Source organism: Tamandua tetradactyla, chromosome 11 (assembly GCF_023851605.1).
Source record: "Tamandua tetradactyla isolate mTamTet1 chromosome 11, mTamTet1.pri, whole genome shotgun sequence".
Lineage (NCBI taxonomy): Eukaryota > Metazoa > Chordata > Mammalia > Pilosa > Myrmecophagidae > Tamandua > Tamandua tetradactyla.
In genome coordinates, this window is record NC_135337.1 from 72,028,409 (window position 1) to 72,051,180 (window position 22,772).

General features: G+C 42.0%; 1 protein-coding gene across 8 annotated transcripts in view; it reads left to right on the forward strand.

Moving 5' to 3' along the window:
* KIF25 (kinesin family member 25) overlaps positions 1–22,772 on the forward strand; it is a 107,745-nt gene that overhangs the window by 13,298 nt on the left and 71,675 nt on the right. For 5 of the 8 annotated variants that reach the window (XM_077120871.1, XM_077120873.1, XM_077120867.1 and 2 more), the window contains exons 2-4: positions 13,136–13,201; positions 15,837–15,959; positions 17,791–17,929. In XM_077120871.1, coding sequence (XP_076976986.1) covers positions 15,846–15,959; positions 17,791–17,929 — 253 coding nt within the window. In that variant the 5' untranslated portion in view covers positions 13,136–13,201; positions 15,837–15,845. Of the gene's footprint in view, positions 1–11,998; positions 12,108–13,135; positions 13,202–15,836; positions 15,960–17,790; positions 17,930–22,772 lie in introns of those variants that run through there. The other 3 variants (XM_077120874.1, XM_077120868.1, XM_077120869.1) reach the window with 2 other exon arrangements.

A 22,772-nucleotide genomic window follows, 5' to 3' on the forward strand; every position in this document is an offset into this window, starting at 1 on the left:
TCTGGGATGAGGGCTGCTAAGAAGAGTCCCGCCCCTGGGTAGGGGGAAGGAGGGCCAAATTGGACTGAGGCTCCCAATTTTTGGAGAATGTCTCGCCTTAGTAATGGAGTTGGGCATGAGGGCAAAATCAGGAAGGAGTGAGAAAAGGGGGTTTGGTTGAGGCTGCACGACAGTGGCAGCATTTGCCATGGTTGGCAGGGTTTGCCATCAGTACCAACCACTGAGACCTGGGAGGGGTTGCTAAAACTGGAATGAGAAGGCAAAATTGAATAGGTGGCCCCTGTGTCTACCAAAAAGGAAATAAACTTACCCGCCACCTGTAGCATTACCCTGGGCTCGGCGAGGGTGATAGGGGTCACTGAGTCTGGGCTGCATCAGTCGTCCCTCAGGCCAAGGAGTTCCAGCGCTGGTGCCTCATCCAGTTGGCTAGCTGGCACTCTGCATTGAGGTGCCAAGGGCAAGCCAGTTTGCCGGTTTGGGTAGTCGCTGAGCCAGTGCCCATGCTGCTTGCACTCTAGGCACGGCTTGGTGGGTGGCCTGGGGTGTGGACACTGGCGGGACCAGTGTCCCTCCTGGCTGCACTTAAAGCATGCTCCCAGCGGAGTGTTCTTAGCTGCTTTCAGTGGACCACTTCTTCCTGGTTACTGAAGCTTTGCCGGCCTCAGGGCTGCTACTAGGGCCTGGGCTTGTAAATTTACTTTTTGGTGGAGGTGGGTCTGCCAGGTGGCTTTGGCTGTGTCCTCCCGGCTATTAAAGACTTTAAAGGCCATGGTCAGCAGGTCACGGATTGGGGTTTGAGGGCCATCCTCAGCCTTTTTAAATTTCTTTTTAATGTCTGGGGCAGACCGAGTTATAAAGTGGGTGGCTAGGACCATGGCTCTGGCTCGAGATTCGGGGTCTAGCCTAGTGTGCTGAATCAGAGCTTCAGTAAGATGACTAAAAAAACTGTGGGGTTTTCTGAAGCTTCTTGGGTAACCTCCTGGAGTTTATCATGATTAACAACTTTTGGGGCTGCCTTTGCTAATCCTGCTAATATACATTTATTTCACTGTTTGGTCCCGGCACTTGCGGCCGGCTCCTCCCACCTGATAGCCCCAGTTTGGCTCTTCTGTGGGGACTGCGGTCTCACCACCTGGCATATCAGGACTGGACAGGTGCAGTTGGTCCGCCGGGGCAGAAGGTGACGCTGGAGGGCCGTGTGGCCGGGTGTGCGCGCTGACTGGGGAGGCAAGAGGTTCTGAGGAGTAGGGAGGAGGAGGGGTCAGTATGAGGGGCTGGCGGAGAGTCCAGCTCTTCCGGCTCATCAGAGAAAGCAGAAGCCGTGATGAGGGAGGAGTAAGGGAAGGAGCGGGTGAGGGTTTCTTTGCTACAAGGAGGACTTGAGCGGTATAGCAAGTAGCACATAAATCAGGCCGAGATCTTAGATGCCAGAAAGCCTGGACATGTGGGACCTCTGACCATTTGCTGGTCTGTTGGCAGAAAGTGTCCAGATCAGAGAGGACCTTGAAATCTAAGGCACCTTCAGGTGGCCAGATCATGGATTAAACATCTGAGCCGGGTTTTTGGGTCTGTGTGAGACTCCTGGTTGCCAGCCGATGGGTGGCGGAGGGGCCCCAGGTCCGTTCGGCAAAGAGGAGTCAGTTCCCCCTGGAGGGGTCATGAAACTCCTCCCAGGTTTTGGCACCAAAAATGTCAGGTTTTAAACAGTAGCCGACTGAAAAATCAGAGAAACTGAATCCGAGTTTAAAATTTTATTATCCCAGGGCGAGGTTCCCGGGTCCAGGTACTCAGGGTGCAGGCCAGGGAAGTCGTGCCCCCCTAGGAATGGCAGGGCTAGATATAGGCTAGCTAGGGGGGGTGCTGACGATGCCTACGGGGCCTCCTGTGGTAGGTTAGGGGTTTCACGTACTTTAGGGCCGGGGGCATAGCTACGGACCGTGTGCAGTGGACATAGCTACGGGCCGTGTGCAGTGGGCATAGCTATGGGCCGTGTGCAGTGGGGGGGTCCTTTGTTTGTCAGGGCAGGTCCTGATTGGCTGAGTTTGAACAGCTGTATGCCCAGATGTTCACAGTTTTAGTTTGGGTGGGGGTCTTCCAGCCAGAGGCTACCATGCCAGGCCTTACATTATATAGTTTCCTTTGTATGTAGTGAATCTCTTTTCTCTTGCTGATTTCATGACTTTTTGCTTCTCTTGAAGATTTGATGTTCTGATCAGTCTGTGTCTTAGAGAAAGCCTATTTGGATTTATTCTATTTGGAATTCATTGGCTTGTTTGATTTACATATTTATATCTTCTATAAGGGTTGGGAAGTTTTCCCCCATAATCTTTTCAACTAACCTTTTTATCTCTTTATTCTTCTCTTCTTCTGGGACATTGATGATTCTTTTATTTTGTGCTTCATGATGTCTATCATTTCCCTAAGAGCTAGTTCCATTTTTTCCATCTTTCTGGCCATTTGTTCTTTTGTGCATTTGAGTTCAATTGTCCTATCTTCTAACTTCCTTATTATTTTTTATGCCTCTTCAAGTCTGCTATGTGTCTCTAGTATACTTTTAATTTGGTCTACAGTATCATTCATCTCTGTGAGATCTGCTATTTTTCTGTTTATTCTTTCAAATTCTTTTTTATGCTCTTCCAGTTTCTTTTTGATATCCTTTATGTCACTATGAGCATCCTTGATTAATTGTTCCAAATTTGGTCATTTAGTTGGGCTATGTCTGCCTGCATCTTCACGTGCTTTGTGATCAACTATTGTAAATGGGGCATTTGATTGTTTTGTTAAGGTTATTTTGCAAATTGATTTCCTTCACACGTCTAAAGTTTTGTATCTACTTGGGTTTGTGTTGAAAGTACCCTTTTGATTTGGTTTGTGAGTCCTTCCCTACCAAAGCAAGTCCCACATCTCATGAGGGCATTGCAGTTCCACTTGAGGCTTTATTGAAGCCTAGGCACATAGGTGTTAGCAAGACTGCACTTTCTGCTTCTTTCCAACAGATGGCGCTCTAACCTGCCTCTTCTCCTCAGGCCCACCTCTTCCCAACTGCAGGTGCAGCTAAATTAATTAGAAACTGATGTAATTCCAGCCAGGGCTGCTGATCTCATTGCATGTTGAAAGCCACCAACCCCGGGGCTGGGGGGTGGGCAGTGCAGACCTTGGTAGAGACACCACTTGTGTGCCCAGGAGATTTGGTGGCCCCCAGACTCCCACTTGGGATGACGTTGGGCTGCGGGACTGACTTTTTCAGCTTCTTCCCACAGGCAATCCGGAAACATCTGGTGGCTGGTCATGGCATTCAGTCGGGCCAGCTTCCTTGGCAGCACCTCATACACCTGAGTCTCCAGACCTCCGTGGGAGAGGGAGAGAATAATGGGATCCAATCCAAGTTTCTTTTGCTGACCAGATGTCAGACAAGCACCACTCTGCAGCTCACCCTCTTCCCCAGGGTGGGGCCCCCAGTCTCTGCCAAAAAGGACCACATGCCTACAGTGGCCTGTCTCAGGAGTGGGAAGCAGACATTGTACCCTGGCCAAATGGTCTCTGTGTGCATCTGCTGGCTTTCAAGTGCCCCAAGGAAACTCCTGTACAGGGGAGCAGGCCCTCTCTGGTCACTCGTCCCATGGAACCTCTGTCTTGGTTGTTTTATCTGTATCATCTCTTATGGTTGTTCAGAGCTGGGGGCCCAGTCTCTCCTTTTCCACCATTTTCCAAGAAATCTCCCTAACTTTTCTGGATTAAAATCTTCAAACTACATTTTAGGGGAAAGTTGCTTCTCAAAAGTTCAGACTTTCTGCAAAAAGGCAAAATGCATTCTGACTTTTTTGAGTTTCAGTATCAAAAAACAATGGTAGAATTGATTGAGGGTTGTTTCCATAGAGAAAACCCAACAGCATCACTTTTTAGAGAGTAGTGGTGTGAAGGGAAGAATGGATGTGGAGGGCACAGCTAGAAGGCTTTTATTACGGGGTAAGACTTCCCGATGTAATGTGAAAAGCTCTGTGGCCCCACTCCTAAGTAAAAAAGCAAAACTGATGAAAACCATAAAAAAAAAACCCAGCCATTTAAATTCTTTGGAAGTTGTGTTAAGGGCACACAGCAAATGAAGAAACGTGTGTTCAAGAAAATCCACTAAAACTCAGAACAGTGCAAATCTGTGGCTCTCTCTCTCCTACCGCCCTAGCTCAGCTTGATGGAAGTCCCACTCAGTAGGGGTGTGGCCAGGAAGAGGGGTTCCCTGTCCCTTCAGATCCCAATCAGAGGTTACCTTCACTTTTCATTGCCTCCAACCCTGATTGAAGAAGCTAAATTCCTGGTGGTTGTAGCCTAGAGGTCAAGGTTTCTTTCCCCACTCAGCCCCCACTGAGGATGAGACTCCCACCCCAGGAATGACTGGCCAAGAATACTGGGCTCCTGTTTCCCCTCACCCCAGTTTGAGCTTAGGGCAGGGGTTCCACAGCAGGAAAGTCAAGTGGAAAAACCAGAAGCTCTCCACCTCATCCATCCCCTGCAGTAGAGGCTCAGATATTCTGCCCAGGGGGAGAAGCAGTCCATCAGAAAAGAAATCTCTGAAGTTCCCTCCAAAGGACTTTATTTGAAATACAGTGTGGGGAAGTTCAAGCCTAAGGGTACTCTCTGAAACAATAGCTCTTTTTATTTAAAAGCAACATCCTATGTGGAGAAAGAGGCACACTTATCCACTGTTGGTGGGAATGTCAAATGGTGCAACCACTGTGGAAGGCAGTTTGGCGGTTCCTCAAAAAGCTGCATATAGAATTGCCATATGACCCAGCAATACTATTGCTAGGTATCTACTCAGAGGACTTAAGGGCAAAGACACAAACGGACATTTGCACACCAATGTTTATAGCAGCATTATTTACAATTGCAAGGAGATGGAAACAGCCAAAATGTCCATCAACAGACGAGTGGCTAAACAAACTGTGGTATATACATATGATGGAATATTATGCAGCTCTAAGACAGAATAAACTTATGAAGTATGTAACAACATGGATGGACCTAGAGAACATTATCCTGAGTGAGACTAGCCAAAAACTAAAGGACAAATACTGTATGGTCTCACTGATATGAACTGACATTAGTGAATAAACTTGGAATATGTCGTTGGTAACAGAGGCCATGAGGAGATAGAAATAGGGTAAGATAGTGGGTAATTGGAGCTGAAGGGATACAGACTGTGCAACAGGACTGTTTTTACAAAACCTCAGAAATAGACAGCACAATACTACCTAACTGTAATGTAATTATGTTAAAACACTGAATGAAGCTGCATGTGAGAATGATAGAGGGAGGAGGGCTGGGGACATAAATGAAATCAGAAAGAAAGATAGATGTTAAAGATCGAGATGGTATAATCTAGGAATGCCTAGAGTGTATAATAATAGTGAAATGTACACTGTACAAAGTTTAAAAATGTTTTTGCACGAGGAAGAACAAAAGATTGTCATTATTGCAGGGTGCTGAAAATAGATGATAACTAATACTTCAAAATGTCACATTATGTGTAAGACTAAAGCAAAAAATGTTTATTTGTTACAAAATTTAGATTTTGACTAGAGCATTTCCTAATATAACTCATGTAGATAGTTTGATTGAATGTCATAAGTACTTGGAATCTCAGGTAGCACATGAGATTTTGTTGGTTTGTCCAGAGTGATCCCCCGATGAATCCCAGAATGATTTCATCAGTGACTGGAAAAGTATTTGCAAGCCCCCTTCGGGGAATGGGGAGAGTGGGGAGAAATTCAACTTCCTCAAGTTGAATTCTTGATATTCTCACAAGCAGTGTGGACAGCCAAAGCTATAGGCTAAGCCCCCAGTCTTGGGGTTTGTTCACATGAAACTTAACCCCACTAAAGATAGGTCAAGTCTACTTAAAATTTAGGCCTAAGAGTCACCCCTAAGAGAGCCTCTTTTGTTGCTCCGATGTGGCCTCTCTCTCCAGCCAATGTGATGAGCAGTCTCACCACCCTCCCCTCTCTGCGTGGGACATGACTCCCAGGGGTGTGGACCTTCCTTGCAACGTGGGACAAAGATCCTGGAATGAACTGAGACTCAGCATCAAAGGACTGAGTAAAACCCTAGAATGAGCTGAGAATTAACATCAAGAGACTGAGAGAACCTTCTCGACTAAAAGGGGGAAGAGTAAAATGAGGCAAAGTGTCAATGGCTGAGAGATTCCAAACAGAGTCGAGAGGTTATCCTGGACATTATTCTTACGCATTAAGTAGATATCACCTTGTTGTTCAAGATGTAGTGGAGAGGCTGGAGGGAATTGCCTGAAAATGTAGAGCTGTGTTCCAGTAGCCATGTTTCTTGATGATGATTGAACAATGATATAGCTTTCACAATGAGACTCTGTGAATGTGAAAACCTTATGTCTGATGCTCCTTTTAGCTACTATATCAACAGAAGAGTAGAACACATGGAATAAAAATAAATAATAGGGGGAACAAATGTTAAAATAAATTCAGTTTGAAATAGTGGTAAATGAAAGCGAGGGGTAAGGGGTATGGTACATATAGTTTTTTTTTTCTCTATTATCATTTTATTTCTTTTTCTGTTGTCTTTTTATTTCTTTTTCTAAATCGATGCAAATGTACTAAGAAATGAATATGCAACTATGTGATGATATTAAGAATTACTGATTATATATGTAGAATGGAATGATTTCCAAATGTTTTGTTTGTTAATTTTTTTTAATTAATAAAAAAAAAAAGCAACATGCTAAACCATAGGTCAGCTAGTTCACCAGAGACCCAGGGAAATAGACAGCTAAGAAGAGCCCTTCTGAGGTCAGAGCGCACCTCAGAGACTGACCTCAAAACCTACATCTGACCCAGTTTAGTTATGTAGACTGTAGGATGTGTATGTCCCCAGGACATTGTTAAGGATAGTAGACCAAGCAGAGCATCATTCCTGGTGCCTGACTGGTGGATGTGATGCAAATGAAGCAGACGTCTTCACAGAAAGGTCAGAGAAAGTGACAGTGAAGAGAAAGAGTTCCAAGCCACTGAGAATCAGGGTGGCTGTGCCTTTACCCAAGGTTGTGTTCTCTGAGAGGCAACACTAAAGGTTTCACACTGTCGGAGGGGAAATAGACTTCACTAAAATAGTCTAGTCAAGTTACTATGCCATTAAATAAACCAGTAACAACAAACACGAGCCACAGACAGAGGAGAAAAGAATCAGTGGAGTTGCTAGAATATATTTCCTAAAATGTCCAGTTTTTAACAAAAAATTGAGACATATGAAGAAATAGGACAGTGAGACCTGAATGCAGCAAAAAAATCAGGCAAGAGAAACCGCCTGTGAGAGGGCCCAGATGTTGGATTTAAAAGGCAGATTTCAATGCAGCCTTTATAACTATGTTCAGATAACTTTAGAAAACTATACTTAAAGAAGTAAAGGAAACTGAGAATGCCTTATCAAATAAAAAATATCAATGAAGAGATAAAAATTATAATAAAAGAGCCAAATGGGAATTCTGAGGATAAAAATATAGTAATTGAAATTTAAAAATCCACTAGTGGGGAAAAAAATCCCCTAGTGGGGCTCAAGAGTAGATGTGAACTGGTCGGAAAAAGGAGTCAATGAACTGGCAGATAGGTTGATAGAGATTATGCAATCCTAAGAAAATAGAATGAAGAAAAATGCACAGAGCCTCAGAGAAATATGGGACACCCTTAAGCACACAGATGCATCATGAGGAAAACAGAAAGAGAGAAGAGAAAGGAGAGGAACAGGAAAAATTCCAAAGCAAAAATTGCTGAAAATTTCCCAAATTTGCTGCAAAACATGAATCTATACATCCAAGAAGCTCAGTGGACCCCATATAGTAAAAACAGAGAGATATTCACTCCCACACACCTTAGTAAAAATTTTTCAGTGCTAAAAACGGAAAATCCTGAAAGTGGGATGAGAACAGCAACTTTTTGCATACAGGAGACTCCCAGTGAGATGTTTTGCTGACTTCTCATCAGTAACAATGGATGTCAGGAGGCAATAGATCGGCATATTCAAAGTGTTGAATTAAAATTTGTCAAACAAGAACCTTATATGCTGCAAAACTATCTATCAAAATCAAGGCAAATTCAAACATTGCAGGATAAACAAGATTGAGAGAATTCATTGCTTACAGACCTGCCTTACAAGAAATATGCAAAGAAGTTCTTCTGGTTGAATTCAAGTGACCCACAGAGAAACTCAAATATATGAAGAGTACCAATAAAGGTAATTATTAAATTATAAAAGAGTATAAATACATATCTCTTCTTTCTTCTCTTAACTGATAGAAGTATTTATATAAAGCAATATGTATATCATTGTATTGTTGTGCCTATAACATGGAAATATATTTGACAAAAAGAGCACATGGATGGGAACAAAGTTGTATTGGAATAAAGAAATGACAGAAAATTCTAACTTGAATCCAGAGGAAAAAATGAAGGGAACCATAAATGGTAAATAAAAAGGTAAATATAACAATAGATATATCCTTGCTCTTCTTTGTTTTCTTAATGTCTTTAATAGGCATTAAATTCTAGTTAAAGTAATAATTATAGCAATGTATTATTGTGTTTGTAACATATAGATGCAATATATATATATAAACAATACTAATACAAGAATGGGAAGAGGGAATAAAGCTATATCAGTGATATTTCTGTGCTTCACTGGAGCTAAGTTAATGTGAATCTGAAGTAGATGATGGTAAGTTAAGAGCACCACCAAGAATAAAAATATATATTTAAAGAAATCATTAAGGGAATTAAAATTTATACTAGAAAATATTCAGTTAATGCAGAAGAAACCAGTAAAGGAAGAAGAGAGGAACAAAAATCCCATAAGCCATATAGAAAACAAAACATAAAATGACAATCAGTAAATCCAACTGTATCAAGACCGAAATTAAACATGAGTAGATTAAATAATCCAATCAGATGACAGATATCACAGACTAGATTTTTAAAAAAATAAGCTCTAACCATATGCTGGCTACGAGAGACACATTTTAGATTTTAAAATGCAGAGAAGCTGAAAGCAAAAGGTTGGAAAAACATATTATGCCGCATCCTCAAGAAAGCTGTAGTGACTGTACTAATAGGAGAAAAAAGTAGAGTTTAACATAAAGAAAAGTTATTGCTGACTGTGCTGGGCTGGACTGTGCACCCCAGAGAAAAACGTGTTCTGGGGGTGAGTCCCTGTGGGTGTGGTCCATCATGGTGAGGGTCTCTGAAGACGTTATTTTCAGTTCCGGTGTGGCCGAATTGCATGAGATTAGGCCTTAATCCTGTTACCAGGCACTTTGTGAGGAGAGAGCCATGTGGAGGAGCAGAAAGACGAAGCTAGCGTGACCTGGAGGAAAGGAGAGATGCCACCATGAGCCTCTCTGGGCGACAGAAGCAGCCAGGACCAAGCATGGCCGCAGCCAGCCCAGAGCGCCCTGTCTTCAGGGAGAAGGAATCACCCTGCTGACCCCTCAACTTTGCACTTCTCTTAGCCCCAAACCGAGAGTCAGGAAGTTCCCATTGTTGAAGTCAGTCTATTGTGCCCGAATTATTTTAGCAGCCAGGAGACTAGGACAGAGATAAAGAGGAACATTTTACCACGTTAAAAGGGTCAGTCTCCACCACAGTGTTAAGCATATTGCACCTCACAGTGGGGCCCCAAAGTACAGGAAGCAAAATCTGACAATTCAACAATGGTTAAAAACTTGAGCTCTCCACTTTCCTTGGTAGATAGAACATCCAAGATGGAGATCAGCAAGGAAACCGGCGACCTGAGCCACCCTAAACACAGTCCAGACCTCACAGCTGTAGAATGCTCCCTGCAGCGACACAGAACACACATGCAGCATCCTCCAGGCTACAGTACGTTGGGCCCTAAGACACACCTCCATAAATATAGAGCTTTGAAATCATATAAAATGTGTTCTGTGATCACAATGAAATGAAATTAGAGATTGATAACAGAAAGATATTTTAGTACATGGAAATTAAACGTCGCTCCTAAATAACTAATGTGTCAAAGAAGAGATCACAAGGAAAAGTAGGAAACAAGTGAAAATGAAGATACCACATACCAAAACTTACTGGATGCACTTAAGCAGTGCATAGAGGGAAGTTTATAGATGCAATGCCTACTTTTAAAATGAAGGCATCTCAAATCAGTAACCGAACCTTCCACTATCAGACTGGAAAAAGCAGAGCAAACTAAATCCTCTCTTATGAAAAATAAAAAGGAATTATATTTGAATAAAGAGGTATTTAGTTAAGCCAGAAAGCATTTGTTGAAAGTTATCATGCAGCACTGATGTGGACACAGAGATATGCAGTCATCACTTTGAAAAGTCTTTTAAAACTGAACAGGCAGCATTCTGCTCACACAGTTTAGGTGAATGCTTGCAAGAACCAAACGCAATGTGAAACTGCTTAGATCCTTTCCCTTTATTTGGTTTTATGAAAGAGACTTTCAAAAGTTTTGCCCAGCTTGAAAGAAGCTGAGAGAAGTTATTCCTTCCCTCTGTTTCTCTATAACTCTTCTTATATCAAGGAAAAAATTTTTTTGAATTAATGTTACTTGCACACACCCCATATTCACCAAACATATTTTATGTATTCCCTAAAACAGGGTGGGTGACAGTTAAACGCGCAGAACAGCTGGCAGCGGCTGGCTGTGAGCCAGGACATGCAGCCTCTCTACAAACAGTGCCCGGAGTCCCAGACATCCACTTCAGAAGGGATGGAGAGAACCCTACCTCACAGCTTATGCAAAAATCAACTCAAAATGCATCAGAGACCTAAATATAAGGGCCAGGATCATAAAACCCCTAGAAGAAAAAATGGGGAAGCATTCTCAAAATCTTAGGCAATGGCTTCTTAGACTTTACACCCAAAACACATGCAATGAAAGAAAAACTAGATAAATGGGACCTCACAAAACTGAAGACATTTGTACTTCAAAGGACTTTGTCAAAAAGGTGAAAAGGCAGCCTACTCAATGGAAAAAAATATTGGAGGCCACATATCTGATAAGAGTATGATATCCAGACTATGTAAAGAAATTCTACAATTCAATAATAAAGACAACCCAGTAAAAAATGGGCAAAAGACATGAATAGACACTTCTCCAGAGAGAAAATACAAATGGCTAAAAAGCACATGAAAAGATGCTCAACATCACCAAACACAAATCAAAACCACATGATATCATTTCACGCCTATAAGGTGGTCACTATTTATAAACAGAAAACCACAAGTGTTGGAGAGGATGTGGAGAAATAGGCACATTCATTGCTGGTGGGAAGGTAAAATGGTGCGGCTGCTGTGAAGGATGCTTCGGTGGCTCCTCAGAAGCTAAGTATGTGGCAATCCTGCTACTAGGTATATCCCCTGAAGAATGGAAAGCAGGGACATAAACAGACATTTGCACACCGATATTCATAGCAGCATCATTCACAATTGCACAGTATGGGAGCAACCCTAGGGCCCATCCATCGATAAATGGATAAACAGCGCGTGGTATGTGAACACGATGGAGTGTTTTTCCGCTGTAAGAAGGATTGAAGCCCTGATGCATGTGACACCATGGATGAAACTTGATGACGTTGAGTTGAGTGAAATAAGCCAGACACAAAAGGACAAGTGCTGTGTGACCTCGCTGACGTGAACTGGGCATCACGAGCAGAGTCGTGGAGTAGTGTCTAGAATCAGCCCATCAGAAGGTAGGAGGAGGCTACAGAGTGCGGAGTTGATGCTTGATTTGTGCAGGATTTTTGTTAGGTTTATTGTAAATGTTCAAAAATGGATAGAGTTGGTAGCACATTGCTGTGAGTGTGATAACAGTGCTGACCGGGGGAGTGTTGTGGTTGAAGGGGGAGTTCAGGGGCATGTGTACTACTAGAGGGAGAGCTGGAGGATGAGCCACGGGGCGGGTCCGTGAAGGGGGTGTAGACAGTGAAGGGGTCAGACTGCAAACAAAGACTGTCCTTCCACGAACTAGAGCAAACGCAGCTACTCCTGGGTGTTCAAAAGAGGGCGGCTGTGGAAAATACAACTCATGCAGACTGTGAACTAGAGTGAACGGTAATATTTTAATATTCTTCCATCAATTGTAACACAGGCACTGCACCAATGCTCACTGTCAGTCATGGGGGGATAGGGAGGTTTTCTTCTTGGAGCCGTGAAAATGTTCTAAAATTGATTGTGGTAATGATATTAAGGAATTGTTGTTAATAATAGGTGATAATTTGTGTTGTGATTATGTTTTTATGAAAGGATAAAATAGTCACTGTTGAAATGGCATTTGTGGCATAATAATTTGGGGTGGGACGCGTGATGTTCAAAGATGGGCCGTAAGTTGATAATTTTCAACTTGGCTAATGAATCTGTGGGTTTGTTACAGTGCGTCTCTCTTCTTTTGTCTGTTTGGAATGATTCCGTGGCTCCGAGATCGCTCACCTCTCCCAGAGATGCCTACCCATGTGGCTCATGTGTGGCCCACGCTGTTTTCTCGTGGCGTGCTTGCTTCCTGCATCCCTCGGTCACTTGATTCATCCCGCCCGGGCATGAACGCTGCGCTGCTGGGTTCCCACTGCCCAGCTCATCATCGTCATTTTATTCACACATATTTGTTGAATAAATGTATTAATAAAGGAAAGAAGTGGTGATTTGGGTGAATGGGGATACCTTAGACGCGTGTTTCCAAATGAATATGAACAAACACGTGACTCATCTGGAAATCTTATTAAATGCAGATTTTGATTCATTTGATGGGGAGAGGTCCATATTTTGCATTTCTAAGCAGCCCCTTGGGGAGGCACCCACTGGCCTGCAGCTGCACTGGGACCAACCAGGGTGGGGTAGGGGGCAGCTGGGCCTAGGGGTGGCAAGTTGCCTGGTTTCCCCACCCCCAGGGCCCATACAGGGTATTTGTCCAAACCCTGCAATTGAGGCTTCCCTGCAGGTCTTCCCCTGAAGGCTTGCGTTTGGAACCCTTCATGTATTCTCTGTTCCAAGGATGGAAATGGATACTGATGAATATGATGTCCATTATTTCATTGAAACCAAAGTTCTCTGTTGATAATGTTTCCTTTTTTGACCCTTGGTTACAGGTCAAAGAAGAACGAATTGTAGAACTGGAAGCCGAAAATGCTATTCTTCATCTGAAACTGGCAGAGGTAATTGTGTGTGTGTGTGTGTGTGTGTGTGTGTGTGTGTGTATTTAAGTACGTAAATTTTATTAGATCAGTTGTAGGGTGGCAGAAGAAGCAGGCTCAAAATACAGCATTCCCATTTGCAACACTTACCCCTCCATACACAGTTTCCCCTTATTTCAATATTTGACACTACGGGGGTAACTTTGTTACAATTGATGAAACAATATGATTGTAATTATATTATTAACTGTAGCCCATGTTTTGCATTAAGGTTCACTGCTTGTGTTGTGAGTTTTTTAAAATTTATTCTGGTAACATATATACCTAAAATTTCCTATTTTAGACCACTTTCAAGTATACAATTGAGTGATGTTAATTATTTTCACCATGTTAGGCTCTCGTCACCACCACCCAGCACCACGGCTCTCCCATCAGCCCAGACAGAGGTTCTGTGACAATTGCACCCAGTCCCCCACAACCCCCACCCAGCCCTGTCATGGAGGCCTGAACTGTGATTTCCCACACTGTGAATTTGCATATTCTAATAATTTCATATGAGATCATACATGTGTCCTTTTGTGTCTGGCGTTTTCCACCCAACATCCCATCTTTAGGATTCATCATGTTGCATCTGAATGATGGCTCATGGAACGCATGCATCACTTTTTGTCTGTCCATTCTTCAGTTCATAGACACTGGGCTGCTTCCACCCCCCGACGGTCGTGGGCGTTGCTGTTTGGAACACTGGTGTGCAGATTTCTGTCTGAAGTGCTGCTTTCCATCCTTTGGGGTACATACTTGGAAGTAGGATTACTGGGTCATTTGGTGTTTGATGTTTAAGTTTCTTAAGTTGAGAAACCAGCAAACTGCTTTCCGCAGCAGTTGCATTTTACATTCCCACCAATAATGCACTAGGATATCAGTTTCTCTGCGTCCTCCCTAACACTTGTCATCTTACTTTTTTTCTTTTTTTTAACTAATAGCCATTCTAGTGGACTGGAGTACTCTCTCTTTGTGGTTTTGCTATGTAGTTCCCTAATGGCTAATGATGATGAGCAGCTTTTCATGTCCGTGTTGACTATTTGCATATCTTTGGGGCAATGTCTGTTCAAGTCCTGTGCCCATTTTTAATTGGGTTGTTTGTCTTTTTGTTGTTGATTTGTAGCAGTTTTTTTATAAATAGTGGGTATTACACTCATCTGATATATGGTTTACAACTATTTTCCCCCATTATTTTTCACTTTCTTGATAATTTCCTTTGATGCACCAAAGATTTTAATTTTAATAAAATCCAATTTATCTAATTTTCTTTTGTCCATACTTTTGGAATGAAGTTTGACAATCATTGCCTAATACAAGGCCCTAAAGATACTTCCCCCCATGTTTTCCTTTTGGAGTTTTATAGTTACAGTTCTTATATTTAGGTCTTTGATTCATTTTGTATTAACCTTTGTTTACGGTGTGAGGTAGAAGTCCACTTCTGTTCTTTGCACATGGCTGTCCAGTTTTCCCATACCACTGGTGGAAGAGACTTTTCTTTCCCCATTGAGTGGACTCAGTACTTTTGGCAAAACTCAATTAGTTGTGCACGAGAGGATTTATTTCTGACCGCTCAGTTTTATTCCATTGGTCCAAATATCTTTCTGTCCCTGTGCTCTTACCGTATTATTTTGATATTGTAGCTTTGTAATAAGTTTTAAAATCAGGAAGCGTAAGTCCTCTAACTTTGTGTTTCTTATACAAGGTGGTTTTGGATATTTGATGCCTTTTCCCTTCCAAATGAATGTGATGATTAGCTTTTCCATTCCTGCAAAGAAGGCTACCAGAATTTTGATTGGGTTTGCATTGAATGTGTTAATCACAAGTTTATTTTATTATGTAATTGATAAAATTATGGTCTATATTACTGTTAGTGTAACCATGTATTTTTTGCCATTTGGGAATGTGTGGTTCTAATTCTAAAGGAGAACTAATTGGCCAGTATTTATTAGCTTGTAGGAATGTAGTGTGAGAGCATAACACCTAAATAAATACGCTGGGAAAGAAAACAGAGGAAACCAAATGTGAACTCGTTGGCTCTGCCCTCCTCACTGGCCCTGCCCACTCCCTGCTGGAGTCACCACCTCGCCAGCCCTGCAGGCGCCAAGGCCTGTCTCGCCTCCGGAGAACATCTGGAATCGGTCTGCTTCTCTGTCTCCACTGTGGCAGATCAGCCACACCACCACGTCTGCTGCTCCCTCCATGGAGTCGCTTCCTGACTACTGGGCTCCTGGTCACTCCCTCCCCCGCTGGCCACAGGGCAGCCGGAGTGACCGTCCTGACGACACACATCTCTTTGTGAAATGCTGCTGCTGAGACTCCACGGCTGACGTGGCGTCCGCGTTTCGGCAGCATCTGGCTGTCCGCCCGTCCTGGCCGGCGTCCCCGGTGCTCTCCCCAGCTAGCCGTCGGCTCAGTGCTCCATGGCAGCCCTTTCCCCACCGCCCAAGTTGGCGTCCCTTGTCCTCTACAGTCCCTTTCCTGCAGCTGCCCTGTAGCCCCTCCTGTGTGACTCTCGCTGCAAAGGCCATCCCGACCTTCCCAGGGAAGACACATTGTCTTCATTTTCAAGATTTTTACTTTAATTTTTCTTATATATATTTTTTCTATGCAACAGTACCAAGAAATGATTGGAAAAAGTAGCAGAGAGGCCAGGCGGTTTCACCTTCTCTACAGCGAGAAGCAGTATTTGCAGAGAAGTGTACATTCCACCTTAATCCAGCTTTCCCAAGTAATCCAGGTAAAGCTAATGTAGCAGGAAGCCGGGAATTCTATGTACACAGTCATAGGGGTTTGTGTTCCAGAACCCAAAGTGATCACTGTCTGATGACATCGTGTCAATTGCACGTGTCAAAATAGATCTCTTAGGGAATTAAAAGAAGCCTGAATGCAGGTGTCAAAGGTCCTCAAGTATCTTAAGTAGAGATTTCCGCTGGCATTTACTGATGCCACCAGTCTTCTTTAAAAAATTATAAAATTAATTACTATTTTCACAATCAATTATAGATGGCATTCACATTGGGAATTCTGCTTTCTAATACTACAGAGAAGACAAGACCTCAAAAAAGCACAAATCATTGGAATCATGAGTGCAAATAGGAAGGAAAAATGCAGTTTGGCCATGAGATGAATTGTTTAAACCAGGAATGGTAGTGCTACATTGATGCTTGTAGTTTAATTTTATACAGCAAGGTTGTTCTCATTTTTATTTTAATGTTAAATGGTACAAAAACTCATTTCTGCATGTCAGATTAAATACAGCATGTCATGAAATGAGGGAGGCTCCTTTAAAACCACTGATTGTTTCTAGAAGGAAAAGTTGGGAAAGTTGCTATTCCATATGGTTCACTTGGCAGTTCTCCAAGGTGAAATTGCGGTAGGATATTTTTATACCTTTGAGTAAGAACATTGTTTTACGTTTCGTTATAAACAATGTGACCAGAATAAAAATTAGGAAAAAGATAAAGGTCGTTATTGCAACAATGAAAACACCATCTGTAAACAGAATTAGGCTCCTCTCTTTGTTAGCGGAATGTAGAGGCTTGTTTGTGGGTTTTATTTTTTCCATAAAATACTTTTGTATATATGAAAGGATTTATAGAATTAATTTTTTATTCTCTTCCAACTGAGTCAAATTTGTCCATCCTTGAATAAAGTATACAACTTTGTCTACATTCCATATAATAAAATACCTGTTTTATTTTGATATTTTATTAAAATGTTTTTCAAACATTTGTAAGTGATCTCTTTTTTATAGGGAAAAACAACTAAAAATAGCATCTATTTAAGTTTAGTTGATATCTTATGATTAAAGAGTGTTTAATATAAAATATTACATCAATTATTTCATTCTATGGACATATGCCTTCATACAGAAAAACACAGATAATTTCAGGAAGAAAAAAGAAAAAATATTACATATAAGATATTATCTATCAGTTTATTTCCAAAATTCTTCAAGAATTTTAATATTTACTGCGCCTGTTTTTATGTTTTATATACATTTCTATGGTAAATGGTTTTTGCAGGCCTAACGGTTTTTGATTGTGTTCCAATGATAGTTAAGCTTTCAGAAGGCAGGTCTGGGGAAAAGATTAGAGCTTGCTCCCCACTTATGGAGGGGGTGACGCAGGGTTCTGAGACCATGCCAAAATCAAAGGAAGTAAACAACAAAGTGTCCTAAGTCCACCTTTTTTCCATTATGCAATGGGTTGTACCATCTATGGAGATTGGTGAAATATTTGATTTTCTATTATTTAAATACTTAAAATTTATGAAACCACTTTTGCAGCTTTTATAAATACAAATCTCTGGAAACTCCATCTCTTGTCTGCTGAGTTAGGACTTCGGAGGTGGGCTTGGGCAGTGCTTGTTCTTAAATTTTCAGGTGACACCAACCATGTCTGTGATTAAAAACCTCTACTTTAAATAGACTTGGTTAGTAATGAATTAATGTAAGACTACATTGATTTTGTGGTGCTGTCCTTCACTTTATAGAAGCCTAGGTAATTATTTAATTATAATAATATAACTTATTATATTAATTGTATAACCATGTTCTTACTTTATAGAAACTTAAACGAGATCTGAAGGAGTTTCACTCCTCTTCTCTGGGACTTGTAAGAAATTATCAAGATGCACACCAGGCCTGCATGGCTGAGATAGCGGCTGCCGTGAAGAGAGCCCAGCTCAGCAGCGAGGCCCTGCAAGGTGAGGCCACGCGCAGGTTTCACCTGGGCCACCTTAGGAAATGAGTTTAAGACATGAGAGTCGAGAGGGCTCCGTGATCCACGGGTGGCAGGGTGAGGTCTGTGAGTGGGTGGGAACTGCTTTCATCTCATTGTGCTTTCTTGGATTTTATACACATAGGGAGAGTAGGTTTGGCTAATTCTTAAGGGCCCTTGGATTTTTTGAAAGGTAAATGAGCACCGACGTCCTGTTACAGCCACCACCTGTGTTAGCCCTTCCCACAAGAAGCAGCCTGTCCTGGGAAGGTCTGATGCCAGCGCTGACTTCTCCTGTTCAGCTAGGAATATCCTCTTCCGACAGAAGGCTGCTTTGTCTCCACTGAGAATTTGTTGCTCAGCATAGCCACTTTCACCACTTATTTCAGCCAGGTCTTTGGGACACCTGCTGCAGCTTCATGTCAGCAATTGCTGTACCTTGTGCTCTGATGTTATGGAGATGGCTTCTCTCCTTAAACTCATGAGCCAACCTCTGCCAGCTACAAGCTTCTCTCCTGCAGCTTCCTCACCTCTCTCAGCCCTCATAGAACTGAAGAGAGTTAGGGCCTTGCCCAGACTGGACTTTGGTTTAAGGGCATGCTGTGGCGGGTTTGAGCTTCTGTCCAGACTGCTCAAACCTTCCCCATGTCAGCACGAAGGCTGTTTTGCTTTCCCGTCGCCATGTGCCCATTGCAGCAGGACTCTCCATTTCCTTCAAGAGCGTTGGCTCTGCCTCCAGGGCTTGGCTGGCCCGTGAGGCCATGCGGTGGACCTGCCTCAGTGCCCACGTGCCTTCCTCATGGAGCGTAATGGCCCCTCACTTTTGATTTAAACTGGAAACAGGACCCTTCCTGCCACTTGAACACGTGGAGGCTCTGCAGGGTAGTAACTGCCCTCAGATCAATACTGTTGGGTCTCAGGGACAGGGAGGCCCCAGGATGGACAGAGTGGACATGCTTCCTGAGCCCCCCAAACAGTTAGAATAGTGCCATTAAAGATCACTGGTTGCTGAGTACCGTAGCAGATTTCAGTAATGAAAAAGTAATGAAACATTGGGAGAATGACCAAACATGACAGTGAGACACCAAACAGCACGTGCCTTGGAGAAGCGGCACCGGCGGGCCTGCTGGGCACCCCTTTCCCAACACTCGCACCGTCCCAGAGCACAGCAGACCACGTGCAGCGAGCTGGGCATGTCTGTGCATGCCTCATTAGTAAATATCTTTTAGCTCACTAACATTTATTAAGCGCCTAGTATTTGCCTGTCATTGACCACCTCCTCTCACCTCCAATTGCCCAAGAAGGATTTTCTTTTAATGCGTTCTTACCTAAAGAATTCTTTCTTGTTCTTGACGTTTGTTGCTGAACTTGAAACTGTTTCCATGTTGAGCTTTCGGCATCAGATTTTCCTAAATATGAGGCAATGTTTTTTATTCTCTTGTTTCAGTTCTTTCTTCATTTCTAAGAATTCCATGGCAGTTTTCTTCCTTAGTTATAATGGATTTATTATCTTAGACTACTCTACTGAAAACCCAGGGAAGACGGTGCTTTAGCTCCCAAGTTTGTAGTATTTTTTAGCTCTTCACATGACCAGCACTGCATAAATTCATTTCCTTCTAACTGTTTTCATCTAGTGCCCATCATATGAACACTATAAATCAGATTAGGAAGACAGGAACATAATAATTTGTTCATTTTGTTCTCATATCAATATATACCTGTGGAAGCCTTTTGATTTGCTCTGCTTCTCAGTTAGGCTGGGAGACCAGCTCCCCTGCACAGTGGCTGCACGGCTGCCTCAGAGCAGCCTGCGGTGCACGTATGCGAGTGTGTGTGTGAATGCGCGCACATGTGTGTGCTTGCAGAAGTTGCTTGCTCCTGGAAAAGGGACAGTAGTGTTCTTTTATGAAAAATAGTGTGTCTGGGCTTTAAAAAGGTGAGGTGTTTTGTAGGAAGCGTGAGAAGAAAAGTGAGGAGAGTGGCTGATGTTTTTCCCTAAGGAAATGTCAAGGCCTGTGAAGGCTCAGTTTCTAGTTGAACCACAACTGCAGGAGTTGCAGCAGGTATGCTCGGCCAGCCAGCTCCGAATCCCCAGGAGCAGAAATCCCCACACTGCTAGCGAGTGAGCGGGCATCACCGGGCAGCCACATTGCAGCCGAGAGGAACACTGTTTTGGTCTGCTAAACCTGCCGGAATGCAACACTAGAGACAGATCGGCTTTCAGAAAGGGGATTTATTTAGTTAGACGCTTACAGCTCTTTGGAGGAAAGGCAGCTAGCTTTCATCTGAGTTTCTCTGTCACATGGAAGGCACAGGGCAATGTCTGCTGGCTTTTCTCCTAGCTTCTGGGCTCCAACAGCTTTCCCCGGGGTGATTCCTTCTGCTTCTCCAAATGTCTGGGCTGAGCTACTGAGCTCTTTTCTGACCTCTCTCTTTTTTTTTTTTTTCTTCTAAGAATTTTATGTTTTTATTTTATTTTATTTTATTTTTTTATTAATTAAAAAAACAATTAACAAAACAATTAGAAATCATTCCATTCTACATGTACAATCAGTAATTCTTAATAACATCACATAGTTGCATATTCATCATTTCTTAGTACATTTGCATCAATTTAGAAAAAGAAATAAAAAGACAACAGAATAAGAATTAAAACAATAATAGAAAGAGAAAAAAAAAAAAACCTATACCTCACATGCAGCTTCATTCAGTGTTTTAACATAATTGCATTACAATTGAGTAGTATTGTGCTGTCCATTTCTGAGTTTTTATATCCAGTCCCGTTGTACAGTCTGTATCCCTTCAGCTCCAATTACCCCTTCTCTTTTTTTTTTTTTTAATTAACGGAGAAAAAGAAATTAACCCAACATTTAGAAATCATACCATTCTACATATGCAATCAGTAATTTTTAACATCATCACATAGATGCATGATCATCATTTCTTAGTACATTTGCATCGGTTTAGAAGAACTAGCAACATAACCGAAAAAGATATAGAATGTTAATATAGAGACAAAAATAAAAGTAATAATAGTAAAATCAAAACAAAACAAAACAAAAACCTATAGCTCAGATGCAGCTTCATTCAGTGTTTTAACATGATTACTTTACAATTAGGTATTATTGTGCTGTCCATTTTTGAGTTTTTGTATCTAGTCCTGTTACACCGTCTGTATCCCTTCAACTCCAATTGCCCATTATCTTACCCTGTTTCTACCTCCTGCTGGACTCTGTTACCAATGACATATTCCAAATTTATTCTCGAATGTCAGTTCACATCAGTGGGACCATACAGTATTTGTCCTTTAGTTTTTGGCTAGACTCACTCAGCATAATGTTCTCTAGGTCCATCCATGTTATTACATGCTTCATAAGTTTATCCTGTCTTAAAGCTGCATAGTATTCCGTCGTATGTATATACCACAGTTTGTTTAGCCACTCTTCTGTTGATGGAGATTTCAGCTGTTTCCATCTCTTTGCAATTGTAAATAATGCTGCTATAAACATTGGTGTGCAAATGTCCGTTTGTGTCTTTGCCCCTAAGTCCTTTGAGTAGATTCCCAGCAATGGTATTGCTGGGTCGTATGGCAATTCTATATTCAGCTTTTTGAGGAACCGCCAAACTGCCTTCCACAGTGGTTGCACCATTTGACATTCCCACCAGCAGTGGATAAGCATGCCTCTTTCTCCGCATCCTCTCCAGCACTTGTTATTTTCTGTTTTGTTGATAATGGCCATTCTGGTGGGTGTGAGATGATATCTCATTGTGGTTTTGGTTTGCATTTCTCTAATGGCCAGGGACATTGAGCATCTCTTCATGTGCCTTTTGGCCATTTGTATTTCCTCTTCTGATAGGTGTCTGTTCAAGTCTTTTTCCCATTTTGTAATTGGGTTGGCTGTCTTTTTGTTGTTGAGATGAACAATCTCTTTATAAATTCTGGATACTAGACCTTTATCTGATATATCATTTCCAAATATTGTCTCCCATTGTGTAGGCTGTCTTTCTACTTTCTTGATGAAGTTCTTTGATGCACAAAAGTGTTTAATTTTGAGGAGTTCCCATTTATTTATTTCCTTCTTCAGTGTTCTTGCTTTAGGTTTAAGGTCCATAAAACCGCCTCCAGTTGTAAGATCCATAAGATATCTCCCAACATTTTCCTCTAACTGTTTTATGGTCTTAGACCTAATGTTTAGATCTTTGATCCATTTTGAGTTAACTTTTGTATAGGGTGTGAGAGATGGGTCTTCTTTCATTCTTTTGCATATGGATATCCAGTTCTCTAGGCACCATTTATTGAAGAGACTGCTCTGTCCCAGGTGAGTTGGCTTGACTGCCTTATCAAAGATCAAATGTCCATAGATGAGAGGGTCTATATCTGAGCACTCTATTCGATTCCATTGGTCGATATATCTATCTTTATGCCAATACCATGCTGTTTTGACCACTGTGGCTTCATAATATGCCTTAAAGTCAGGCAGCGCGAGACCTCCAGCTTCGTTTTTTTTCCTCAAGATGTTTTTAGCAATTCGGGGCACCCTGCCCTTCCAGATAAATTTGCTTATTGGTTTTTCTATTTCTGAAAAATAAGTTGTTGGGATTTTGATTGGTATTGCATTGAATCTGTAAATCAATTTAGGTAGGATTGACATCTTAACTATATTTAGTCTTCCAATCCATGAACACAGTATGCCCTTCCATCTATTTAGGTCTTCTGTGATTTCTTTTAACAGTTTTTTGTAGTTTTCTTTATATGGGTTTTTGTCTCTTTAGTTAAATTTATTCCTAGGTATTTTATTCTTTTAGTTGCAATTGTAAATGGGATTCGT